A 20,714-nucleotide genomic window follows, 5' to 3' on the forward strand; every position below is an offset into this window, starting at 1 on the left:
TTTCATTTTTATTTTACACAACGCGAATGGCATCACCTTCTTGTATGAGAGCCAGCATGACTGAAAGTGTGACAGGTACATTTCGTGCATTATTCAGTCGTTTGAGCTCTGTAAAGTTTCTGTCAGTGTTAACGCCACAGCTGGTGACCTTTGCCAACTGTAATCTGACTGATTGGACTGGTGTGTGAATTGGAGAAACTTTGATCTAATTAAGTGTGGGCACACAGCTGATGTTGGGTGGGCACCGCTCATTAAGTGAACTGCTTTGCTCTAGACCCTAATTGGGATGTGATTAATATGTTAAACTGTGTAATTACAATGACTGAGTATTCTTGATTATTTTATGTATAGATTAAACTGAGATTAATAGGTGAATTAATGTCCCAAGGCTCCTTAATGACTCCATGGGGTCCTCTCATCAAAATTTAACGAGCCACTGAATCATTAATTGGAATTTGCTTATTATCACCTGTGGATACATCAGTCATGTAAAAAGTTGAGCTTGTGCTGCTGGGTCCACACCTTTAGAACATAATTGCTTTTAATAAAGTGATTACTAGATAGTTTGTCTCCCACAGTTTCATTGTAAATGAAATAGGACGGCTGTAATGACACAGATAAATATTTTCTCTAATTAGAGGATTTTAACCTTTTCCTTTGCTAGTGTCTTTCTTACTGATGTCAGGAAATATCACACTGATGCATCAGTAGGGATAATTGGCTGCAACTAATTATCAGTTAATTTACCAATTATATTCTAGATAAACTGGGATTACTTAATCTGTAAAATATCATAAAATAATAAAACAATGCCAATTTCAATAACCCCAAACTGACTTTTTCATCTGACCAATAATCCAAAACACAAGTCATTATTTATGCAGATATTTAGTTCACTAGCACAGAAGATGAAAAAGATATTGAAATTTGTTAATTGATGGTTAAATTAGCTGCTGATTCATTTCCTGTCCACTGACTAATAGAGTAATCGACCAAGTATTTTAGCTCTAATGTCAGGTTAAGTTGTCAGTTAGACAAAAAGCTCAGCTTTGACCTGGATACATTTTAGAACATCAACGCTGGAGTAAAATAAAATGTTGGCATTTGTTGGCCGCTATAATAAACAGGTAGTGCACCTTCATCTTAGACCTTAAATATTGTCCTTCGATCATTTAATCTGTCTGGCTTGCAGCCTACGGTTGTAAACACCACTCATCATGTACTTTAAGTGGTTTGCAGACATTTTTACAAGCTTTCTAATAATAAGTAATGCAATACATGTGGCTTTTAAGTGACTCTTGGTTATAACCGTCTGTTCAGATTATATGGTGGGCCAACAGAAAAAATAATTTTACAAACTGATGCGACAGAAGCCTGTTTTTCATTCAAGGCTAAGTGCTCAATTGTACCTCAAAAGCTCAAAAGTCCTTTCCAAAACACTCTCTTTGTTCTGGCCTCTCAAGCCTGGAGTGAAGAGGCTCTCTGAAGAGCTTAGGCGCCTGTTCATCATATCACTAACTGCGAGGACAAAAGACTGACACTAGAGGGCAGCATTTCATTGTCTTTTTCAATATAGCTAGACTTTAATCTGTGGTTTCTACTTCTGCTTTCATTCAGGAATTAAGCTGTTTCCTGTTCCTCTTTCATTTTTGTGATCAGGGCTACAATAAGACACGTGTTTTTCCTATTTTATACTGCTATTATAAGTGTTTTATATTTATAACAATATCTATTATTGCAAAAAAGACATAGATTTAAGTAATGTGGCATTACTACTAAATAAGTCTGACATTAAATGTCCAGTTAAAACAGCCTACATTACCAAACACATATATTATGTATAGGAGTGTGGGTATGCCTTACTCGCGTCATACAGTGCCATACAGCAGCAGTATTAAACTCGGTGTGGTGAGTAGTTTTACAAACTCAGGCAGCATTGCTACACCACAGACTGAGCTGTCTGAGGCCAAGTAACATGTTTCAAAACTAAGATTTAGTAATTTTCCTTACTAAAAAACTTCATGCCGATACATCCTCTGGCAGGTGTAAATATTAGCCAAGCCAGAAGTCCACATATGTTACCCAACAATGGCCCCCTCCTGCCTCTGTACACGTAGCCAGCCAACCTGCATCCATCCTGATATGAACCCCTCTCAAAAGAGAGTCGCAGATTGTCATCGCCTCTCGCAGTCACACTGATGACAAATTAGCGGGCCGCGGCATTGCCAGCTCGACAGGAAGAGCAGTAGCAGGGAAATGAAAGGGAATGGTGTTTATTCCCAGAGCTCAACCCCTCTGTCGGCCTGTCACTCTTCCCCATGACCCTGAGGGGAGAAACGGAAGGCATCCTGAGCTTCCTTCCTTCCATACCTGTTAAATCATTCATCATCCAACTGCCTGATTATTTTAAAAAGCTAACAAGGCTTTGGTTCTTGAGTATGTTTGTGTGTGTGTGTGTGTGTGTGTGTCTGTCTGGAGAGAGAGTGAGCAAGAGAGAGGCATAGCTCGCGGTGGGATGCACCCCGTGGCTCTTACCAACCCCCCCTCACCCCACATCCCTCATACACCCACTTCCCCCAACTCCTCAGTATAACATTCTTTTGCATCCTACTAAACTTTTCGTTGAGGGGAAACTCCCTCCTCCTCTCGCTTATCCTACTTCTTCTCCTCTATGCTCTACGCTTTGCCTCTTTCCTTCTGTCCCCGGCACAGTTGTATATCTGTTTGTGCGTTTTTTATTTGTGTGCAAGACAAGTGCAGTTTATCATGTGCTTGAATGTGTGTTGGTGTGTATATGTCTGTGTGCCTGTTTTCTCTGCTGTCTGTGTGTCAGTGCAAGTGTGTGTGTGTGTGTGTGTGTGTGTGTGTGTGTGTGTGTGTGTGTGTGTGTGTGTGTGTGTGTGTGAATGCTTTGGCCTGTCCGTGAATGGAAGGCTGTGTGCCAGAGGTTGGGGCAGAGGCCCTCTCGGGTTGTTTTGGCCCATAGACAGGATAGCAGCCAGGAAGTGTGTGTGTGTGTGTGTGTGTGTGTGTGTGTGTGTGTGTGTGTGTGTGTGTGTGTGTGTATGATGAGCCACTGGGCATCACCATGGTTTGGCAGTTGGCAGTTGGCACTTATCGCAGAGCCACCCCAGTTCCTCGTGCTTTAAATATGCTAATAAACAAACCTGAGTTATGACTAACATTAGCATCCACCTACTGTATATGCATCAAGTACTGTCAGTGTATTTTTGTCTTCAAGTTTGAACTGTTTATTATTACAGTGTGCACAGTCTTTATTCATACAGGGAACCTACAGTACGATCTGACCTTATTCCACACTTTCGCAACCTACTTTGAACACATCTAGTGATTGAGTATACTGTTCCAGTGTACTGCTAGATTATATACTGTGCTTTGTGTATCTACTATGTGTGTCTGAATTATTATGATAAAATATTAATGTACACCTGAGAGATATAACAGACGACAGACTCTAAATGCAAATGTCACACTTTGCTTATTTTGCACCTGTATTAACAATCAAATCAAACGCACCTCTGAACAAAATATTTGAGCAACCTATTGTCTGATTACTTTCTTGGTCCTCTGAGAGAATGGGGATAAAAGATGCTACAATACCAATGCAGTTTATAAAAGTGTCTGTCCAAATAATTAATAACAACCCTATATAGCTGTGTGTGTGTGTGTGTGTGTGTAGAGGAGTATAATCAGCCTGATCTTTCTTGTACGTGTCCTGCATGATGTGTTTGTACTGAATTTAAGTTTTTATCTCTCTTTCATATGTACGAGTATGTGTACAACTCTTCTTGAGTTGTCAATAACGATTGCTTGACTTTTCATGGCACTATACTGTAATAATCAGTTCTTAATCACAGGTGATCAGATTTAAACATGTGATTAAGTCTGCAATGTTTCATTTACTCATTCAACGGTTCATAACTTTTTTCATTTAACAACAGTGTAAGGTGTTTGGTTTATTGTATCTTGTCCTATAGTGAAACATCCAAGCCAGGTCTCATTATGAGACAGCATTAAGAATAGATACACAGGCTTACTTAAAGGTGAAATTGGGTCTTTGCAGATGTGTTTCTTCCGCTTAATTATTTATTAGTTACATTAGTCATACCAAATTATTATGGTGTCTGCCGGTTTCATTAAAACAAATTACAATTAGACACGCTTATTTCTCACTGGAAATATGGTGTTCCAAGAAACAGCAACTTTACTCAACCTCTACTAACTAATCATGTCTGAGTTTCACATTAAAAGCTTGTACATGCTGAGGTTTAAATTACTTGAATGTTGGCAATGGAATACTTGGAAGACTTCATAACATGCCGTAACATGAATTTGTTGCCAAATACCTCGGAAGACAGCGAATTAACATTCAGCTTTTAAGCTGAGTTAATGGCATATCTTTTGTGCACACAGCCAATCCGACATCTGCTGCTGTGTCCTCTGTCTAGTAAACAACCGAAGATTTCAACCTGCTGGTCAGATTGAGTGATTTTTCCACTTTGTGTTCCAGGGACAGAGTTTTAGCTTCTGTCGTTTGTATATCTGCCCACTGCTACCTGACCAACCATGCTAGTCTCTGGTTTAGTCTTCAGCAGCAACAAGCTGCCACCTTCATTCTTCTTCAACGCTGTCATGACCTTTCCTCATCGCTACTGCTCTTTTTTTCCTCCCGTCGCTCTGTCCCAATTCACTTCCTCTTTTCTGAAACTGACACAGACTTATCTTTGTTGTTTTTCTTCCTTTGTGTCTTTTGAGGTACTTTGTATTCATTTATCTCCCATGATTCCCCGTCCTCTGCCTCTGATATCTTTATGCTTTGTTTCCCTGTTTGTCTTTTTTTTCTCTCTGCCTCTGCGTGTTGCTCTCTTTCTTTCCTGCAGTCTCCTGTGACCTCTCAAACCACCAGGCAGTGTCCTTTGACCCCAGCTAAGATGGTACCGTCTGCCTCTCCTTCCAGCCCCGCCCTCCAGACCTCTTCCTCTTCCTCTTCTTCCTCCTCCTCCTCCTGTCCTGCACTCCGCCCAGTGAGATAACCCTTACCCTTACTCACCTGTTTGTCAGTCCTTCCTTTAGCATTCTTGACCAGTGATACCACAAAATTGTGTGTGTAGGTAGTCTAGAAGTGACACAGATAATTGTGAAACAGGTAGGGGAATCTGGGTGGGGCTAAAATGCAAGTGACCTGTTTTCTACACCCTGGGTTTTTGCTTTGTCAGCGGAAAAAAGTGACCCCAGCAGAAGTCATGTTATGGAAGCAAAATAGCCAGTAGTACCATACTTCTGAAAAGATGATGATAGAAAAGTCTCTAACATGCACATGCTTATAATCTCTAAACATTTGTTAATTACAGCAGCTACCATTACACAAAACTGCATGTGAATCCAAAGCTGCTCAGCGCCGACTCGTGAATGTCACATCTCACCCCTAGCACACGAAGGCGCAACTGTAATTTATTGAAGTCTTTAATTACCTTGAGCATTTACAAAGTTGCTGTGGGATGTAATCATTTGGTTGGTAATGAACATCAAGTGACTTTGCATGCAAAATGTATCTACAGAATGAATAAACACATTTATTTTCAACATAAGCTTGCGAGCAATTTGTTTGCAAAGAAAAATGGGAATAATAACTGATTTCTACCAACTGAACAGCTGCTGGGTATTGCTGCCCTGGCTACTCATCATAGCATTGTGTACTGTGCACTGGCACTAGTGGAGGTAATATTTTAAGTTAACCTCTCCTATTTCTACCAAACTGAAGCTCTGGGGACTCATACCCAGTGTTTCCCATTTAAATGCTGTGTGCTCAGCTTGTGTCTAGATGAGATGCAGAGCAGATTTGATCTCTCTGCTCATGTTTCAGTTCACTTACGAATAAACTGTGTTTTTTTTTTGTTGAACAGTATACTGAACAGGGTTCACAGTGGCTGTTTGGTACCTTGTGTACGTTTGGGCGATTACTTGTGTTATACACACTAACTAGATTGCTCTTTGTGCAGAAAGAAATGTACAGTACATGTGGCCTTGCCCACATCCATACGTGGCTTGCATGCTCAGACCCTAATGTGTCCTCTATGCATTTTGGGTGATTTCACACCTGTATTTATAACCGTCCACTTATGATCATGCATCACATGCAATGTATTTTATTGCCAAGTGTGAACAGGCCCTGAGAGATTTCAAAGAGGTGATGAGGGCTTTAGAGTGAGAGACTGCTTAGGGCACCTTATCCGTTGAGCAAAATGTGTGTTTTGGATGTGAGATATTCTCTGGTCACTCATCACACATATTGCCACTTATCATTTTGTGTAAGTTGACAATAGGTGGCTAATGACCAGGAACAAAACTTGATAGGTGGTTTGCTTTGTCAGGTAGGTGACTATTAAGAAAGGCTTTGATGGCCGTCTTTCCCAGCCTCTAGCTTGTCACCACCTCCCCTTCTTGCTCCTTGTCTGTTAAGCGATGTCCACCGAAGTCAGGATACCAGATGTGACAGGAACGCAGTGGCGCCTGCCTCCTGTTCTCTGTGGCCTTGCTGCGAGCGAGGCGTCACGTCCTGTTTATCTCTCTGTCTCTTCTTTGCTCTTCCAGAAGGGCCCCGTGGCACCGGCCGTGGCTGTGACGGCTCCACAGCAGACCCCCGTGGTTATGACCCCCCAGGCCCCGGCCCAAGCTACCTCCCAGCCAGTGCAGCCTCCGCAGACGGGCATCGCTGCGGCCCCCGGAGCTCCTGTCGTGTCCCAGGTCCGTTGTCTCTCTGCCGTCCTTCCCCCTCCTCCCGCTCCCTTCACCGCCCACACTTCACCCCCAAGGGCGCAGGCACTGTCACAGCTGCCAGCAGGCTGGCTGTGTCACAAGCTCAGGCCTGGACCCACCGCCTCACACAGCTGGCCATGCACCGAGAGTCTCACACATGCCCACACACGTTTGCACTCATACATTCACACAAGTGCATACCAACCCAAGGACATGCAGACGCAGACATAAAGGCACAGACTCACCATGAATTCAGGGACACATGGACTCACAGATACGGCTCACATACAAATAATTCACAGAGAGATACAGATTCTCACATCTCTATATATTCAGGCCAGAGAGCTCTCATAGGGGCCACAGTTTGCTGCCACTAGCAATTTGAGTGGGCAGGTGCCATGTCTCATTTGACTACAAAGATGACTGGGCATGCTAACTGTGCACTGTGCTCTGATTTGTGACAGCTTCTTTATCAAGTACTTGTAAGTGTCTTTGTAGTATTAATAAAAAAAATGCTGCACAATAAAAGACCTCTTCCTCTCTGCTTAAGATTTGATCCAACTCTGGTCAAATATTGGCACTCTGAACGTTAATTAACATCTTAGAAATAAGATCCTTGATACCAAAGACTCTGAGACAGTGGTCAGTTTATCACTCAAGCTGCCAGTATGTTCATTTGTTTTTTCATTTTGTGCAGAAAATGAATGATTGTTTCCTCATCTTCTACAGGAAATGCAAGAAAACGTCAAGAAGTGTAAGAATTTCCTGGCCACACTTATCAAGTTGGCGTCTCACAATTCTCCGTCCCCTGAGACTTCCAAGAACGTCAAAGCTCTGGTTCAGGATCTGCTGGTGAGCTTCAAAACCCAACAAACACTTTTTCATGGAAATATTGTAAAGTTTTTGCACACTGTCAAATACTCTAAGAAACCTAAATAACCTTTTGCTGTTAAATTTGATATTTACAAAAACTGACAGCTGCTTCTTTTCTATCGCCAGACCAAATGTCTTACTGTATACATCTGATTGAATGGTGTGACAGTGTTTCTTCAATCGTTCTTTTTAAAGAGAGGCTTTTTTTCTGTTTAATATAAATAGGAGTAAGCCAAAGTTGACGCTTTAATGTGTTGTTGTATTGAATATTCTAAACCTGTAGATGGCGGCATGAAACTCTTTCCAAAACCCTGCTTACTTTATCATGAAATTTCATCTTTTGCACAGTTACACATTAATTAGCTGCCAGGATGGGAACTCTGCAGTTCCCATCACCAGCTCTGGTGATCTTGTTGTGTTCAAGTCCTCATGCTATACTTAACTTTGTGGCTTCTCTTGTAAAGTGGTGTATTTTTTACCTTTCTCCCAACAGGATGCCAAGATTGAACCGGAGGAGTTCACCAGCCGGCTGCAGACTGAGCTCAAGTCGTCTCCGCAGCCTTACCTGGTGCCGTTTCTCAAGGTGTGGTTCTTGCTTGCAAAGCTTTTCATTCTGAGCTTGTTCCATTTACTTTAAAACTGCCCCCTATGCTGACTGAAGCAATGTACCTTGAATTGGATCCTTTACTCTAGCACCTAAACTGCTTCTGAAGCTCCCTACACTTCTCCAAACCTGATTTCAATCTGGTCTAACAATTAGCATAAAGTTTGCCATTAATACCTGTCACATAAAGTATTCCTCTTTACAGGGGTCCTATATTGAAAGTTAACCAGCCCCCTGAGCTACTTTCTTAATCGACCCCGAATATAAACTTTTCCCCTTAACCACTCCCTAACCTCCCCCTTAAATCATCCCTTAACCCTGCTTCTTAAGCTGGCCCTCTCGTGTATTTTACTAAACTGATGCCCTAAAGTAGTCCTTTCCCTGGCACCAGTGGCCACTGATGACTAGGCCTGACAATAAAATGATTCATGCACACACACACACACACACACACACACACACACCCCTCTGGCGTGACTTCTGACTGTGTGTGACAGTGGCCCTCATAGTCGTCCCTGCCAGTAGCCAGAAGGTTTCTCCAGCCAGCCGTGATGAGCGTCACATCAAGGCGCCCGACCGCCCAATCCGGCCACAAACACATGTTGTCATGCAATGTTAGGTCGCTTACGTCAAAAATCTGCCTGAAATAGTCTTCGTGGAGCAGCATCAGCTCCTCAGGTCTTCTCTGACAGTGGCCTATCAGAAATGGCTAATGGCCATGTTTCTTTTGCAGTAAGAATGCAATAGGTTCATTGTCCTGCAATCAAATCCACATGAATCATTGTGTGAGAAATACAGGTGTAGTCACATTTCTGCCTGAAACCATGTTTTTATGATGACATCAAAACATAAATTACCCAGTGACCACAGCAGTATTTGTTTTTGCAGCTGTGCATGTCTGTTTTATTCTTTCACTTACAAACTCTGGCCTCTCTCTTTCCGTCAACAGAAGAGCCTCCCGGCCCTGAGGTTGTCTTTGTTGAATAGTCAGCAGTCCCTGACGCAGCCCCCACAGCAGGGAGTCAAACCAGCACCCGGTGGCACCCCCCCTGCCATTGTAGCTGGTCCAGCTGTCCGCATACGCCACCCTAACAGCGTCAGTACCACTGCAGGTGCCAGTGCCCTGCCTACCGGGACTCTCGGACATACAGCTGCCATGGTATGTATGGAGTGGACCAGCTGGACAGACTTCAGTGCAAACACAGTCATCATATTGTTTACACTTACAGTTTCTAATTAAATTAACAAGAGTAGTTATCAGAAACATGTGAATGTGCTCAGAAATGTGAATGAAAGGTGTGTGATGATGGAGAACTTAAGAGCGATAGTCATCAGGTAGAAGATGCGACAGTTATTTACACACGTTATTCCCACACTCAATAGAGAAGTGCTAGAATGTGATGGATGCAGACCTGCGGGTGGTGGTGACAGTGTGTGTGTGTGTGTGTGTGTGTGTGTGTGTGTGTGTGTTGATAGGTCTTATACAAAGCTGAATTATCAGGCTGGAGAGTGTCACAGTGCCATGGCTGGGAGTCACATAGCCAAGAGTGAGTTAGAGTCACACTAAGCTCAAAGAAATCACACTTAATTTACTAGAAAAAAAGGAGTTTTCAGAGAGTAGGGCGTAGACTACAGTTATCTAAACAAGAGCATTAACAGTACAACCTGACCTGATCTTCAGTTATTCTTCTCTTTCGCACAGACAGAAAATACTTATTTATAACGACTTTAATGAGGACACCCACACATATTGCAAACCTGCATATTCACACATTGGAGACGCCCAGTATGACCAACCTGTACTACTGGCTGCCGAACAGACCAGATGGTGGTTGGCTCAAGGGCACCTTGTTGATAATTGTGCACTCCTGCTCAGACTCTGACAGCTGATTAGAAGTACCTGACTCAGGAACTTTAAAGTGACAAACCAAGATCATTTCCTGCCCATTTAAATGCTACATTGCATGCACACAAGAAATAGATAAAGTTTGTTTGTTTTAGACTGACAACATTTCTGACTTGCTATTAAGTATGATAACTAAAATGATGCTCACACACCATTGTAGGACTGCAGAGCATTAAAGCATGAAATCTTATCAGGTAGTTGCACATTCATTTTCTGTCGATCAACCAGACAACCAGTCAATTAATTGACTAATGCAGGGTACTGTATTGATTGAGAGACAAAACAGGGTCCACCAGCTACACTTACTGTATAAAATTGTGTTGCATATTAAACTAAGCCTTCAATAGGTAGGATGCCCTATAGTGCCAGCTCACCAGGATTCATCATTGTAAATTATTCTTCAGTTATCTGTCTCCTTTAATTCATGATGTCATAGTTTGTTTGTTTTGTTGTCTTTGTTAGGATGTGAACATTTTAAACTTAGGTGACTTCTCATGGGAAACGTGTGTCAGACAGCAGTCTCTGACACTGACTTAAGTTCAACAAATGGGTTGAACTTAAGCCATCAGAAAAAAATGTTTTCAAATACAAGTTCTACACATTTCAGGACACTTCATTAGGATACTTTCTGACACAGGATTCATATGCCCACTCGATAATCTGCATTAAATGGCATGTTATGGGTCCTGCATATTCTTGTAGGATTGTATAGCAACTCAAATGGGCTTACAAGAAAATAGACAATCAGGATAGCCACTTTAAGTCATAATGCACAGTTCCAAAAAATACAAAAGACATTTCAAAAGATTCAATTTATGTAACAAAAAGTGTCCCATTATGAGAACTTTGGTTTAGTCTATCTTAGCTGTACATTCTATAGATTTTTCCTAAACAGAAATCTACTCGTTAAAGACAAGAAAAGAAAATGAAACTCCACATAACAGACACTTAAGTCACTGTACACGGGGCGATGGGGCACAAAATTCAATCCTCAACAAACTTCAGGAATGCTTTCCTATTTGTTCAACTCAAATACTAGTTGTGCCCAATTTGTAACAGAGCGCTCTGTATATTTAATTAAATATATGGTTATGTGTGGTCCTTTAACCAAATCTTCTCTTTCCAATGCTCCTGATGGAGCTTTAATGTTTGACTAGACTTATATTAGACTGCAAACTTCCTGAAAATGAAATGTAAGTCAGAAAGAGAAAATACTGTGGTGACATCTTTGGACTGAGGATAATTGTGTGCTCTATTCCAGTCAAATATATTTGCCAACTGGACAAGTAGTAACCAGTGTTATGGGCAGTTCATCCAGTGATAGTATGGGGATACAGTTGAAGTTAGGCCAGGTAACCTGCGGGGTCCAGCATTGGACAGCCTCACTCTACTCACAGTTGTATTGTATTACCACGTGGGTGTGTGCGCACACAGAGCTCAGGGGTCTGTGGATGGGTCAAGTGAGGTCAGACTCAGATTTGTCCAGGCAGACGGGTGGGTGACCTAGAGGCCTCTCTCTTTATCTTTAGCATTTTTCTCTCACTTTCTTTCCCCCCTCTATCTCTCCCTCTCTCTCTTCTTTCTCTCACCATTTTACTCACTAGTTTTTTTTTTCTTCTTTCACTTGCTTCCTCTCTTTTCCTCTCCTCCCCCTCTTTCCTCTCTCTTCATCTCTTTCAAACTGTATCTACCCCCGCATCGCTCTATCATCTCCCTCCCTCCACTCGTTAACCGTTGAAGGGTAAAGCAAGGTAACTAGGTCAGCCCCAGGTCAATTTTAAAGCAATGTGGCGGCCGCAGTCTATGTCCAGAACATGCCTCTGGTCTCTCTCACTCTCTCTCCAGCTCTCACTCTATCTCTCTCACTCACTCACACACACACATGCATAAACACCAACATAAGCTATAACACAAAACAAGATAAAGTAGTAAATGACTGCCCCTGGCACATCGACAGTCTGAAACCAGACAGCTAGTTGAATTAGTCCAAAAAGATCTGCTCTCACCACAGTAGTAGTGTAGGTCACTTTTCTTACAGTAGTATGAACATTTCTAGATGTGAATGTACAAATGTGTGGTGTCACGATCATAACTCAGATTCTATAGATGTGGAGTTACATTATTTAACATTTAAGATTGAACTTGATAAACTTACTGCACCAGGGTACACAATTCTGCATAGCGATTTTCAAAATGTTACTTTATAAAGGCAAAGTTCACATGACATGAAATCTAAAAAAATGTCATTACTAAATGTTATTCTTTATTTATTCTTAATGACATGTACCACCATTCATTCATTAGTTAAGCGTGTACACTGCATGCATGCTTCCATGTTTTACAGTTGCATGAGTCAAATGCGACACGTAACATTTAAAAAAAAATATTAGTTACTTTAAACAAATTGCAGAGACGCCTTAAATCCAGTTTTTCTTGAATTGCAGTCACTCGCTATGGTTTTATTTTGAAGCACTAGTGTGCAACAGATGTTAGCAGTCATTCAGAATATACTGTATATCTTTTGTGTACAGTCATTATAATGACATTTAAAATCACTTTAATAACTGATGTTTAAAATGAGAAAAAAAAGAGCAAATTTTGAAATGAAATACGGGCAGTGAGTTCATTTTCAGTGTCTTTCCTTTTACCCTCGGATTCACAAACTTTCTACCTGACTTTTTTCTCTCTCTTAACTGTGTCGCCAGCTGGCCAGAGGTGCTAGCTATCTCTGCCTGAGCTGAATGTATTTTTTTTTCCCCTTTCCCTCCCACTCTTGTAGGCCCCTGCAGTGGATCTCTGGGAAAAATGGCCTCTGTCTTTTTTCAGTAGCTTGAACAGTAATATAGCATGTGTCAGGGAATGGAAAACAAGGCTAAAAAATATGCAGCAAGAAGCAAACTGGTAGGAATGGATGGCTGAGCCTGAGGCTGGTCCTGTGGCTGCTACCAAAGAAGGAAGTGACTCTAATAGCCAGCACAGCCCTCCCTACCCCCTCTGCTCCTTCTCCTTCTACCACTACTACTTCTCCTTCTTCTAAACTACTTTTTCACTGCGGTCTTGACTTCTTATTGCCTTTGTCTTATCTGGAAACGCAAGCAAATGTAGGTCATGTACAATAACAGAAACCCCTCCTCATTGTGCATTCAAATTGTTTTCCATATTCTCAGTACACTTGTATGGATAGCCACTGTAAAATTCATCACCCTTGAATGTATTCTGCATCTGTTCCACATTATTGTTGCTGATATTTTTTAATTTGTTACAGTAGAAAAGAAATCAGTACACGCGGGCGCCCACCCAGTTTAATGTGCGCCTCATGTGCTGAAGTCCTTACTACATGTTAACCCCTCTCTCTCTCTGTTTCCTGTCTGTTTCAAGCTTCCCCTGTCAAATAAATGCGTAAAAAGACAAAATATTAAAAACAAAACAAAGAATAACAAAAAAAACAACTATTCAGTACATACAACTTAAGCGGCTCTCAGCCAGCCTTTCTACAGATCATTTCTGACTACTAATTAAGTCTGAAAGGGGAGCAGCAAAAGTTGATTTCTTCCCGAAGAATTCCTCTCGTGGATGGTGTAAAAGTGGAGCAGTGGTTCAACAGGCATGCAGTTTCATACTTTTTAATCTCCCCTCTCACTTACAGTTTGTTTCATTATTATAAATACTCCAGTAAAGTACATACCGTATTCTTTATTGTTTATTGTCTTTTTTTCCCCCCCTTCCTCAGGGTATGAAGACAGCGGGCACGGTCAGTGGTCAGGTCCGAATGCCTGTAGTGATCACACAGTCTGTCAGAGCGCAAGGTAAAGACATCCTCCGGCCACTTTTGATTGAATCCGTTGAATTTAATCATGTGTACAATATCTGCCCTTTTTTATTTTAGGCATTCTTTTGTCCGTGTGTCTTATACAAGAAGATTGAAAAGAAAAGAGTTCTTCAAATTTGAGTTTCAGGTTTTTTGATGAAGTCTGTTCTGTTTCTGGTCTCCAATTTTTACTTTTCCCAGTAAGGTCACATGCTAATGCCAGATATTTCAAGATTCTCAAACTACTGCCTGACCATCTGGTTAAATAAAGAGCCAGCGAAATCGGTTCAACAAAGATAGCCATTAGTGAAACTCTAAATGCGCTCTCAGTAGGCTGTAAGATGTGTAAACAGGCAGAGAGAACAGGTGTTTTTTCCTGTCTGGTTATAAAGCCTTCTCAAACATTTGCGCTGCTGCTTACTCACACTGATTCACAAACACTCTTCCCACAGAAGCCCACAAATATCGCCCCAACACCAACCAGGCGTAACGCTCCCCTAAGAGAGCTGTGTGCTCTCAGGTGGTGTGTGCAGTGTGTGTACGTTTGTACCTGTTTTTGCTTGTGCGTGTGTGTGTGTGTACGATCGGAGGTGCATACAAATTTGATCTGCCCCTTCCCCAAGATTGCCTGCAGTGAAAGATCTGTAGGTTGTTTTATGCCCATAAATTGGAATGCGGGGATAGTTCTAAAAATACTTTTCTGTGCCTCTTGGCTAGGAACATGCCTGTTAAAATCAAGTTTAAATTCACTCTGGCAGTCCTTGTGCCTCTCTGGAAAACGTGTCTCGGAGCAGGATGCAGTTTAGGAGTGTAAGGAGAGCCGGTGAAGCGCAGTGATATTGACAGAGCGACGCTTTCTGCACCAACCTGGGGAGAGCGACAGTACCGCTCCCCCAACCCCCCTCCGTCTACCCCTGAGAGGATGACAGACACAGTTGAAGGTAGTTGTTAGAGAGGAGGATATTTGACGCAGATAGAAAGGGACACTTCAATGATGACATTACTCCTTTACTATTTTGTTTAGTGTTTTCTTCTTCTTCTTTTTTTTCTCCTTTGCTTAACAGGCACAATGGGGAAGGGAGCCATCATCCAAGCAGGCAAAAGTCCCGTGGGCTTGGCTGTTCAGATCTCTGGGAATCAGAAAAACAAGCTCAATGACCCCGGAGGAGGCTCTTTCAGGTACATCTCGCCAGGAAAGCCACTGTAGAGCGCCTGTAGTTCCTGGCAGCCGTCACATGGGGGCAGCATTTCACTAAGATGCCTCTGCATGACTACAGGCTACACTCTCAGCTAAAGCTATGAGTGTTTATCCCAGTTGCTTGCCTGGCCACCTGGCTGCCTGCCTGCCCGGCTGCCAGGCTGGTTGATCGGTGGTCCTCTCTCTCTGCGCCCACCACATAGCAACACACTGCCAGCCAATAGATCACCCTCACGATCGCCCTCTTTGTGTCAGTGTCACAACTCATCGACAGGATTACAAATGAGCTAAATCTTAATTTAGAAATAAGGTAATTGTGTCCAGATGGTTGGAATTTCTGGATGCGGTTCTGAAAATACCTTTTGGTTAAGTCAAACATACGGTATTTAGCCTGCAGCTTTGCTCTCTCTCTCTGGTCTCTGCTTCAGCTACGCTTTTGTCTCAAAACATAAAAGGTTCATCGCCCACATGCTGGCCTTTGTGGTCCATGTTTTGTGTGAGTCTTTGTGTATTTGTGTTTGTCAGTGTGTGTGTGCAGCATATATGTGCTAGTCTGCATGTCCAAGTACAAGTTTACGTATATATGCCTCTATTTCTCTGTGTTTGTTTGTGTCCCTGCTTGAGTGCACAAGAACATATGTGTATATCCTAAAAATCTGAGAATGTTGTTTATATGTGCGTGTATCAAATTGTGTGCATGCGTGTATTGACATGAGCAGTAGGTTTAGGGTTGCCCTGGCGTGACCAGACCAGGGAAAGAGAGTGTCTGGGTTACGTGGGCCAACGGGTTCATGATAATGGGTCTCGTCTCCTGAGGGGAAATGCAGCGCCCGAGGCTCTGATTGATATACCAATAAATCTTTAGCTGCCTTGGTAATTAAGCTGTCAGGCTTGCTTGTTACTGACGACCTTTTTCCCCCTGTGGTGATTACAGTGGCCTTCAACACACAAACACACTGGTTTCAGCGTAAGCTCAATAACACACCATTGTCACGGAAGAAGCATGTCACTGACATTTCGTGGCATATTTTCCTTTTTGTCCAGGTCAGGTGAAAGTCGGCCTGGTCTACAAATTCATTTTTACTATCAAGTTCTATATTCTCAGTATACACTGCAAACAGTGTCTATTAAAGTCTTTACTTATTACGTAATATATGTCTTCATAGTTCCAGCTAGATCTTATCAATGTCTTTAACCTCTCACTCACTTTACTGTTTGTTGTTTTTTTTAACCTGAGGATATAAACATGTTGGAACAAAGCTCAGTGTTTCAGGGCGAACGGTCAGACGCCATTATGTCTTCACAGCACAGAAACCTGCAACGTGTACATAATGACTTGACCTGTGAACAGAGGTGGCCGCTCTGTTTCCTGTAAATCACAGTGCAAGAAAATAGAAGTTGGCTTTACAAGTTCCCTGTGAGTTTCTTCAGAGTTTGATCTTCAACGCTCACATGCCATTCGGATGACACAGTTAAGTTAGGTCAGATTTATTCCTAAAAGTTTTTGACACGATGTTATGAAATACTTCGAAATCAACAAACACTTGAGATATGAGGGTAGCAATTACCCTAGGAAGAAAGAAACGAAAATCCACTGTGTGCGGCCAGCCTGGTCAGTCAGCATCCACCAGCCTCTCACCCATCCAGCCTGCACTGTGTTCAGCTGTAGTTGGCGGACTGATGTGTGTATGGTTGTCACTCTGAGCCACTGGTCCCAGCGGGCCAGCTGTAGCAGAAACACACACGTACACACTGCAGGGCTTGTGGGGTTTCCAGTGCAGCTACAGCCTTCTGTGTAAGTGCTTGTGTGTGATTGTGTGTGTGTGTGTGTGTGTGTGTGTGTTTGTGTGTGTGTGTGTGTGTGTGTGTGTGGTTTACAGTACAGAGTGAAAGCAGCTGTCTCTCCTCTACCCCTCCTCATCTCTCTGTAAACACTCGACATCCGCTGTAATCACAGGCGAGCCAGCCGAGGCCCTCAGTCCTCTGCCAACCTCCGAGCTCAGCCTCAGCCCCTCAAATCCAACCCTGTCCTACATGGTGGACACATCCGTGCGCAGGAACACACAAGCACTCACATAGTTGCATAGGAAAAGACACACATGCAAAATGAGGAACAAAACATTTAGTTCACCAATCACTATTGCCAGTGGATTTAAAGAGTGCATGAGCTCTTTTCCATCATTTACCAGCAAAGTGAGTTAAAGCTGTCTTTGCGGTTACATCCTTTGTTGCTCTATAAATTGCTATGCGATGTGTCTGTTTTGCTATAAAAGGCTTTATAAATAAATGTGACTCAATTAGAACTTAAAAGTGACCTCGCAAAAATTGTTGACTTGGAAACTCAGCAGCCACAAGATTAGATTATGTTCAGATTGTGTGCTGCACAACTATAAAGTTACAACAAAGAAGAAGAAGAAGAAGAAGGCGGTGGCGCTCCAAAACGCTGAAAGAGAAAATATAAAAGTCTGGAATGCTAATATATTTTCATTAACGGCCACGTGAAGCCAACGCTTTTAACATACATCGCACCTTCACAGAACGTCATCCATCATCCACACCAAATGTTTGTGAATAATTACAGCTTGAGTGTGGGTGGTCCGTTGAATTAATAACAGTAAACTTAACATCTAGCAGCATTTAGCTTGTTGCTGGGTTTATTGGCTCTTGTGCCACCACTGCCAACAGTGCTGTCATCCATTTGGGTCATGAACACATATCCCATCAGCTGCCCAGTGAACCCCTGGCTGCTTTGTGGAGAATACCTCTCCAGTGGTCCGTGTCTCTCAGTGTGGGCGCAACAAGCCTGCATGGCCTGGGTGTTAGTTACAGGGATCAATCAGGGCCCCCTGCCTGGGCACAGGGACCTTTATCCTTGGCTGTGGGAGGGGTTGGTATGGTGATGATGGGGTGGAGAGGGGTGCAGAGGCTTTGGATGCACTCCACACATCTATCTGCACACTCACACACAACCTCTAAATGGCAATGCAATCCTCTCAGCACCTATGGCGTGCCCTCTCTGAAACACAACCTTGATATGGAAACGACATGCATATGTATTCATGTGACCTCCGGCTGCATGTCCCCGAGCCAACCCAAACCAATAACTGAGAGGCTGCTCTTTAGCTTCTGTGGAAGCTAATTACTTCTCTGCTTTATTAGGGCTGAGGTATAGTCGGGAATATTTTGCATTTCATATCTCATCCCCTCCTTTTAATGTCAGACCTGTCTTTGGCATTATCATTTGATTTTAACCCCGGCGGTCCCAAATAACCAGAAAACCGGAGAAAAATACTGAATACTCAGAATATTACCAGTGTTCTTGGATATTGGTTGATGTTTTACACGGTGGTTGCAGAAAAATAAAACGACTCACTTTCATTTCATGGATTGTGCCATATCACAGCGACCATAAAAAAGACTTATTTCAGCACCGTCATGTGAGCTAACCAAATTATTTAATATAGAAAACATTAACCAAAATATCAGGTTGATGTTCTATATAATAAACAATAGGGTTAGCTCACATAATGTTTTTAATAGGGTTAAAACTAACCCTTCTATATGAACAGATCACCAGCCACATAGCTACATTAGAACTTCACTTTTATGTTTATGTTATACACTTATTAATACAATAAATAGACTTTCTTGGAGTTAACGTTATACCCCTTGAGGTGAATCATCTGCCTTACCAGATTATATCTGACAGAAATAATTAATATAAAAATCACACAAAATTGATTGAGATAATCTAATCTAACCTGTTGTGTTGTCGTCTGTAAACCTGAATTCTGGGTTCCTCACTTTTCTAATCATACAGTATGAGAAAAAGCATTTTTGTCTATTTTCAAACACGCTGAGATTATCATAAATGTTAAATGATCATGTCCACATTGTGTTTCACATGTTGACAGCACAGCATGTGGTGTAATAGCTGTTGTTCTGTTGCACTCTTTACCCAGCTTGTCAATACAGTGTTACACACATGATAAGGTCGTCTACTTGTCTGGTACATATGAAAGTGTGGAAGTAGCAGCGTTTCTTCTTTACTTGAGTGAACATAGCCTCAGGCGTGTTTCTTTTTAGGACAGGTTAAGTTATCCATGAGGACGTGAGGAGGGGATGAAGAAAGGTGCACAGCCGGAGGTACAGCACAGGGTATAATCCTATGTATCCATGCTTGTGTTGTTGTGTAGATAGTCTCTCTGTGAAGGCATAATTAGAGTGCTGGAGGTGAGGAGGAAAATAGGAGAGAGGTAGAGGTAGAGGTGTGTGAGGTTCAGGGAGTTGCTCTAATCGTCTTTGTCAACCTCCCGCTGTGGTGTCAAGTTTCATATCGGCTCTCTGTGGCTGCACCGAGGAGCAGGAGGGCCTCGGCGGGGTGGAGTTGGCCGACGGTGTGTGCCCACATCGTACACAAAAGCACAGCAACACACGCACAAGCTCTGTCGCAACCAACATCGGTGGCATGAACGTAAATGACTGTGGAGGTGAGCCAGTGAGTGGCGAGAGGCCACTCTGTGTGTGTTCTGTGGTTCTTTGTTCCCTCCGTCAAAGCCACTCAGAAAATCCTCTGCTCGCTCTGGGCCAGTCCTGTAAGCACAACACGTCACCGCCCAGCTAATTCAGGCCAGAATCAGAATCATTACTTGCCAAGTACAATAATTGTAGGGGAATTTGTCCTGGTGACAGCTCACAAAGCAAAGTTACTGCCTTTCATGCATGTGGAGACCTCATTGACTGTCAAATGCAATGACCCCAACAAAAATTCTTCATATTTACCCAGCATTAGGCCTGTGAGAAATGACCAGTACGTCAAGAAAATACAAAGCAAAGTGTAGCAAAGCGGTGTGGAAATAGAGTTTGTTGACATTAGTATATAGCAAGATTCATCACAGCTCTGTGCCAATCCTCAGGAGCATCTTTACCGTGCTTAACTCCGTCCAAACGCTCTTCATCTCCCTGCCTCGCAGAGTGCCGACACAAATAGACCCTGGAATGGGAATTCCGTGCCATTATGACCAAAGCATAGCACTCACTCACAAAACTAATGCATATTGTCATCCAAGGAAATATTCATGAAAAGCAGCAGGATCTCAGAATATATTTTGATAATGTTTGTGGGTTTGTGCGCTAAGCTTTTCTTCCACGCCCAAGCTGAATTATTTTTCCATAGTGGACCTAGCAGAATTGTGTCTTTTCCCTTTTGGGCTTTTTTCCCCCTTAAATTTGGTTATGGGTATTTCCCCCATCAATACAGCCACTGTTTCTGCTAAGTGGGGAAGGAAGAAGGAGACGGTGTGAACAGAACAACCAATAGGAGTCGCTAATGCTACAACAAGGACACAATCCCTAAAGACAGTTTCCCAAGTGGGCCTTTCCCCTGTGCTATCCGGGTGCCCTAATCAGTGTGCAACCTTCACTGACTTTAGTAACTCTACCTTCAGTTCACCCTGAAGTGGTGTATATTTTAACAACAAGTACCTTGTACCTTCCCTGTACATGTATTTTATGTCTTCTTGCACAATCAAGATGTGTTAAGACTTCA

The 20,714-nt window shown here is 42.5% G+C and overlaps 1 protein-coding gene across 4 annotated transcripts in view; it reads left to right on the forward strand.

Moving 5' to 3' along the window:
* LOC104920772 (transcription initiation factor TFIID subunit 4) overlaps positions 1 to 20,714 on the forward strand; it is an 80,025-nt gene that overhangs the window by 6,656 nt on the left and 52,655 nt on the right. For 3 of the 4 annotated variants that reach the window (XR_003462757.1, XM_019274298.2, XM_027281524.1), the window contains exons 3-9: positions 4,902 to 5,045; positions 6,613 to 6,765; positions 7,507 to 7,629; positions 8,144 to 8,233; positions 9,204 to 9,413; positions 13,891 to 13,966; positions 15,033 to 15,147. Coding sequence is in view for 3 of the 4 variants with exons in the window: in XM_019274298.2 (XP_019129843.2) it covers positions 4,902 to 5,045; positions 6,613 to 6,765; positions 7,507 to 7,629; positions 8,144 to 8,233; positions 9,204 to 9,413; positions 13,891 to 13,966; positions 15,033 to 15,147 (911 nt within the window). In the remaining variant the exon portion in view is untranslated. The remainder of the gene's footprint in view (positions 1 to 4,901; positions 5,046 to 6,612; positions 6,766 to 7,506; positions 7,630 to 8,143; positions 8,234 to 9,203; positions 9,414 to 13,890; positions 13,967 to 15,032; positions 15,148 to 20,714) is intronic. The other variant, XM_027281525.1, reaches the window with a different exon arrangement.

This window comes from Larimichthys crocea, chromosome VIII (genome assembly GCF_000972845.2).
Source record: "Larimichthys crocea isolate SSNF chromosome VIII, L_crocea_2.0, whole genome shotgun sequence".
In the NCBI taxonomy this organism is placed as follows: Eukaryota; Metazoa; Chordata; class Actinopteri; family Sciaenidae; genus Larimichthys; species Larimichthys crocea.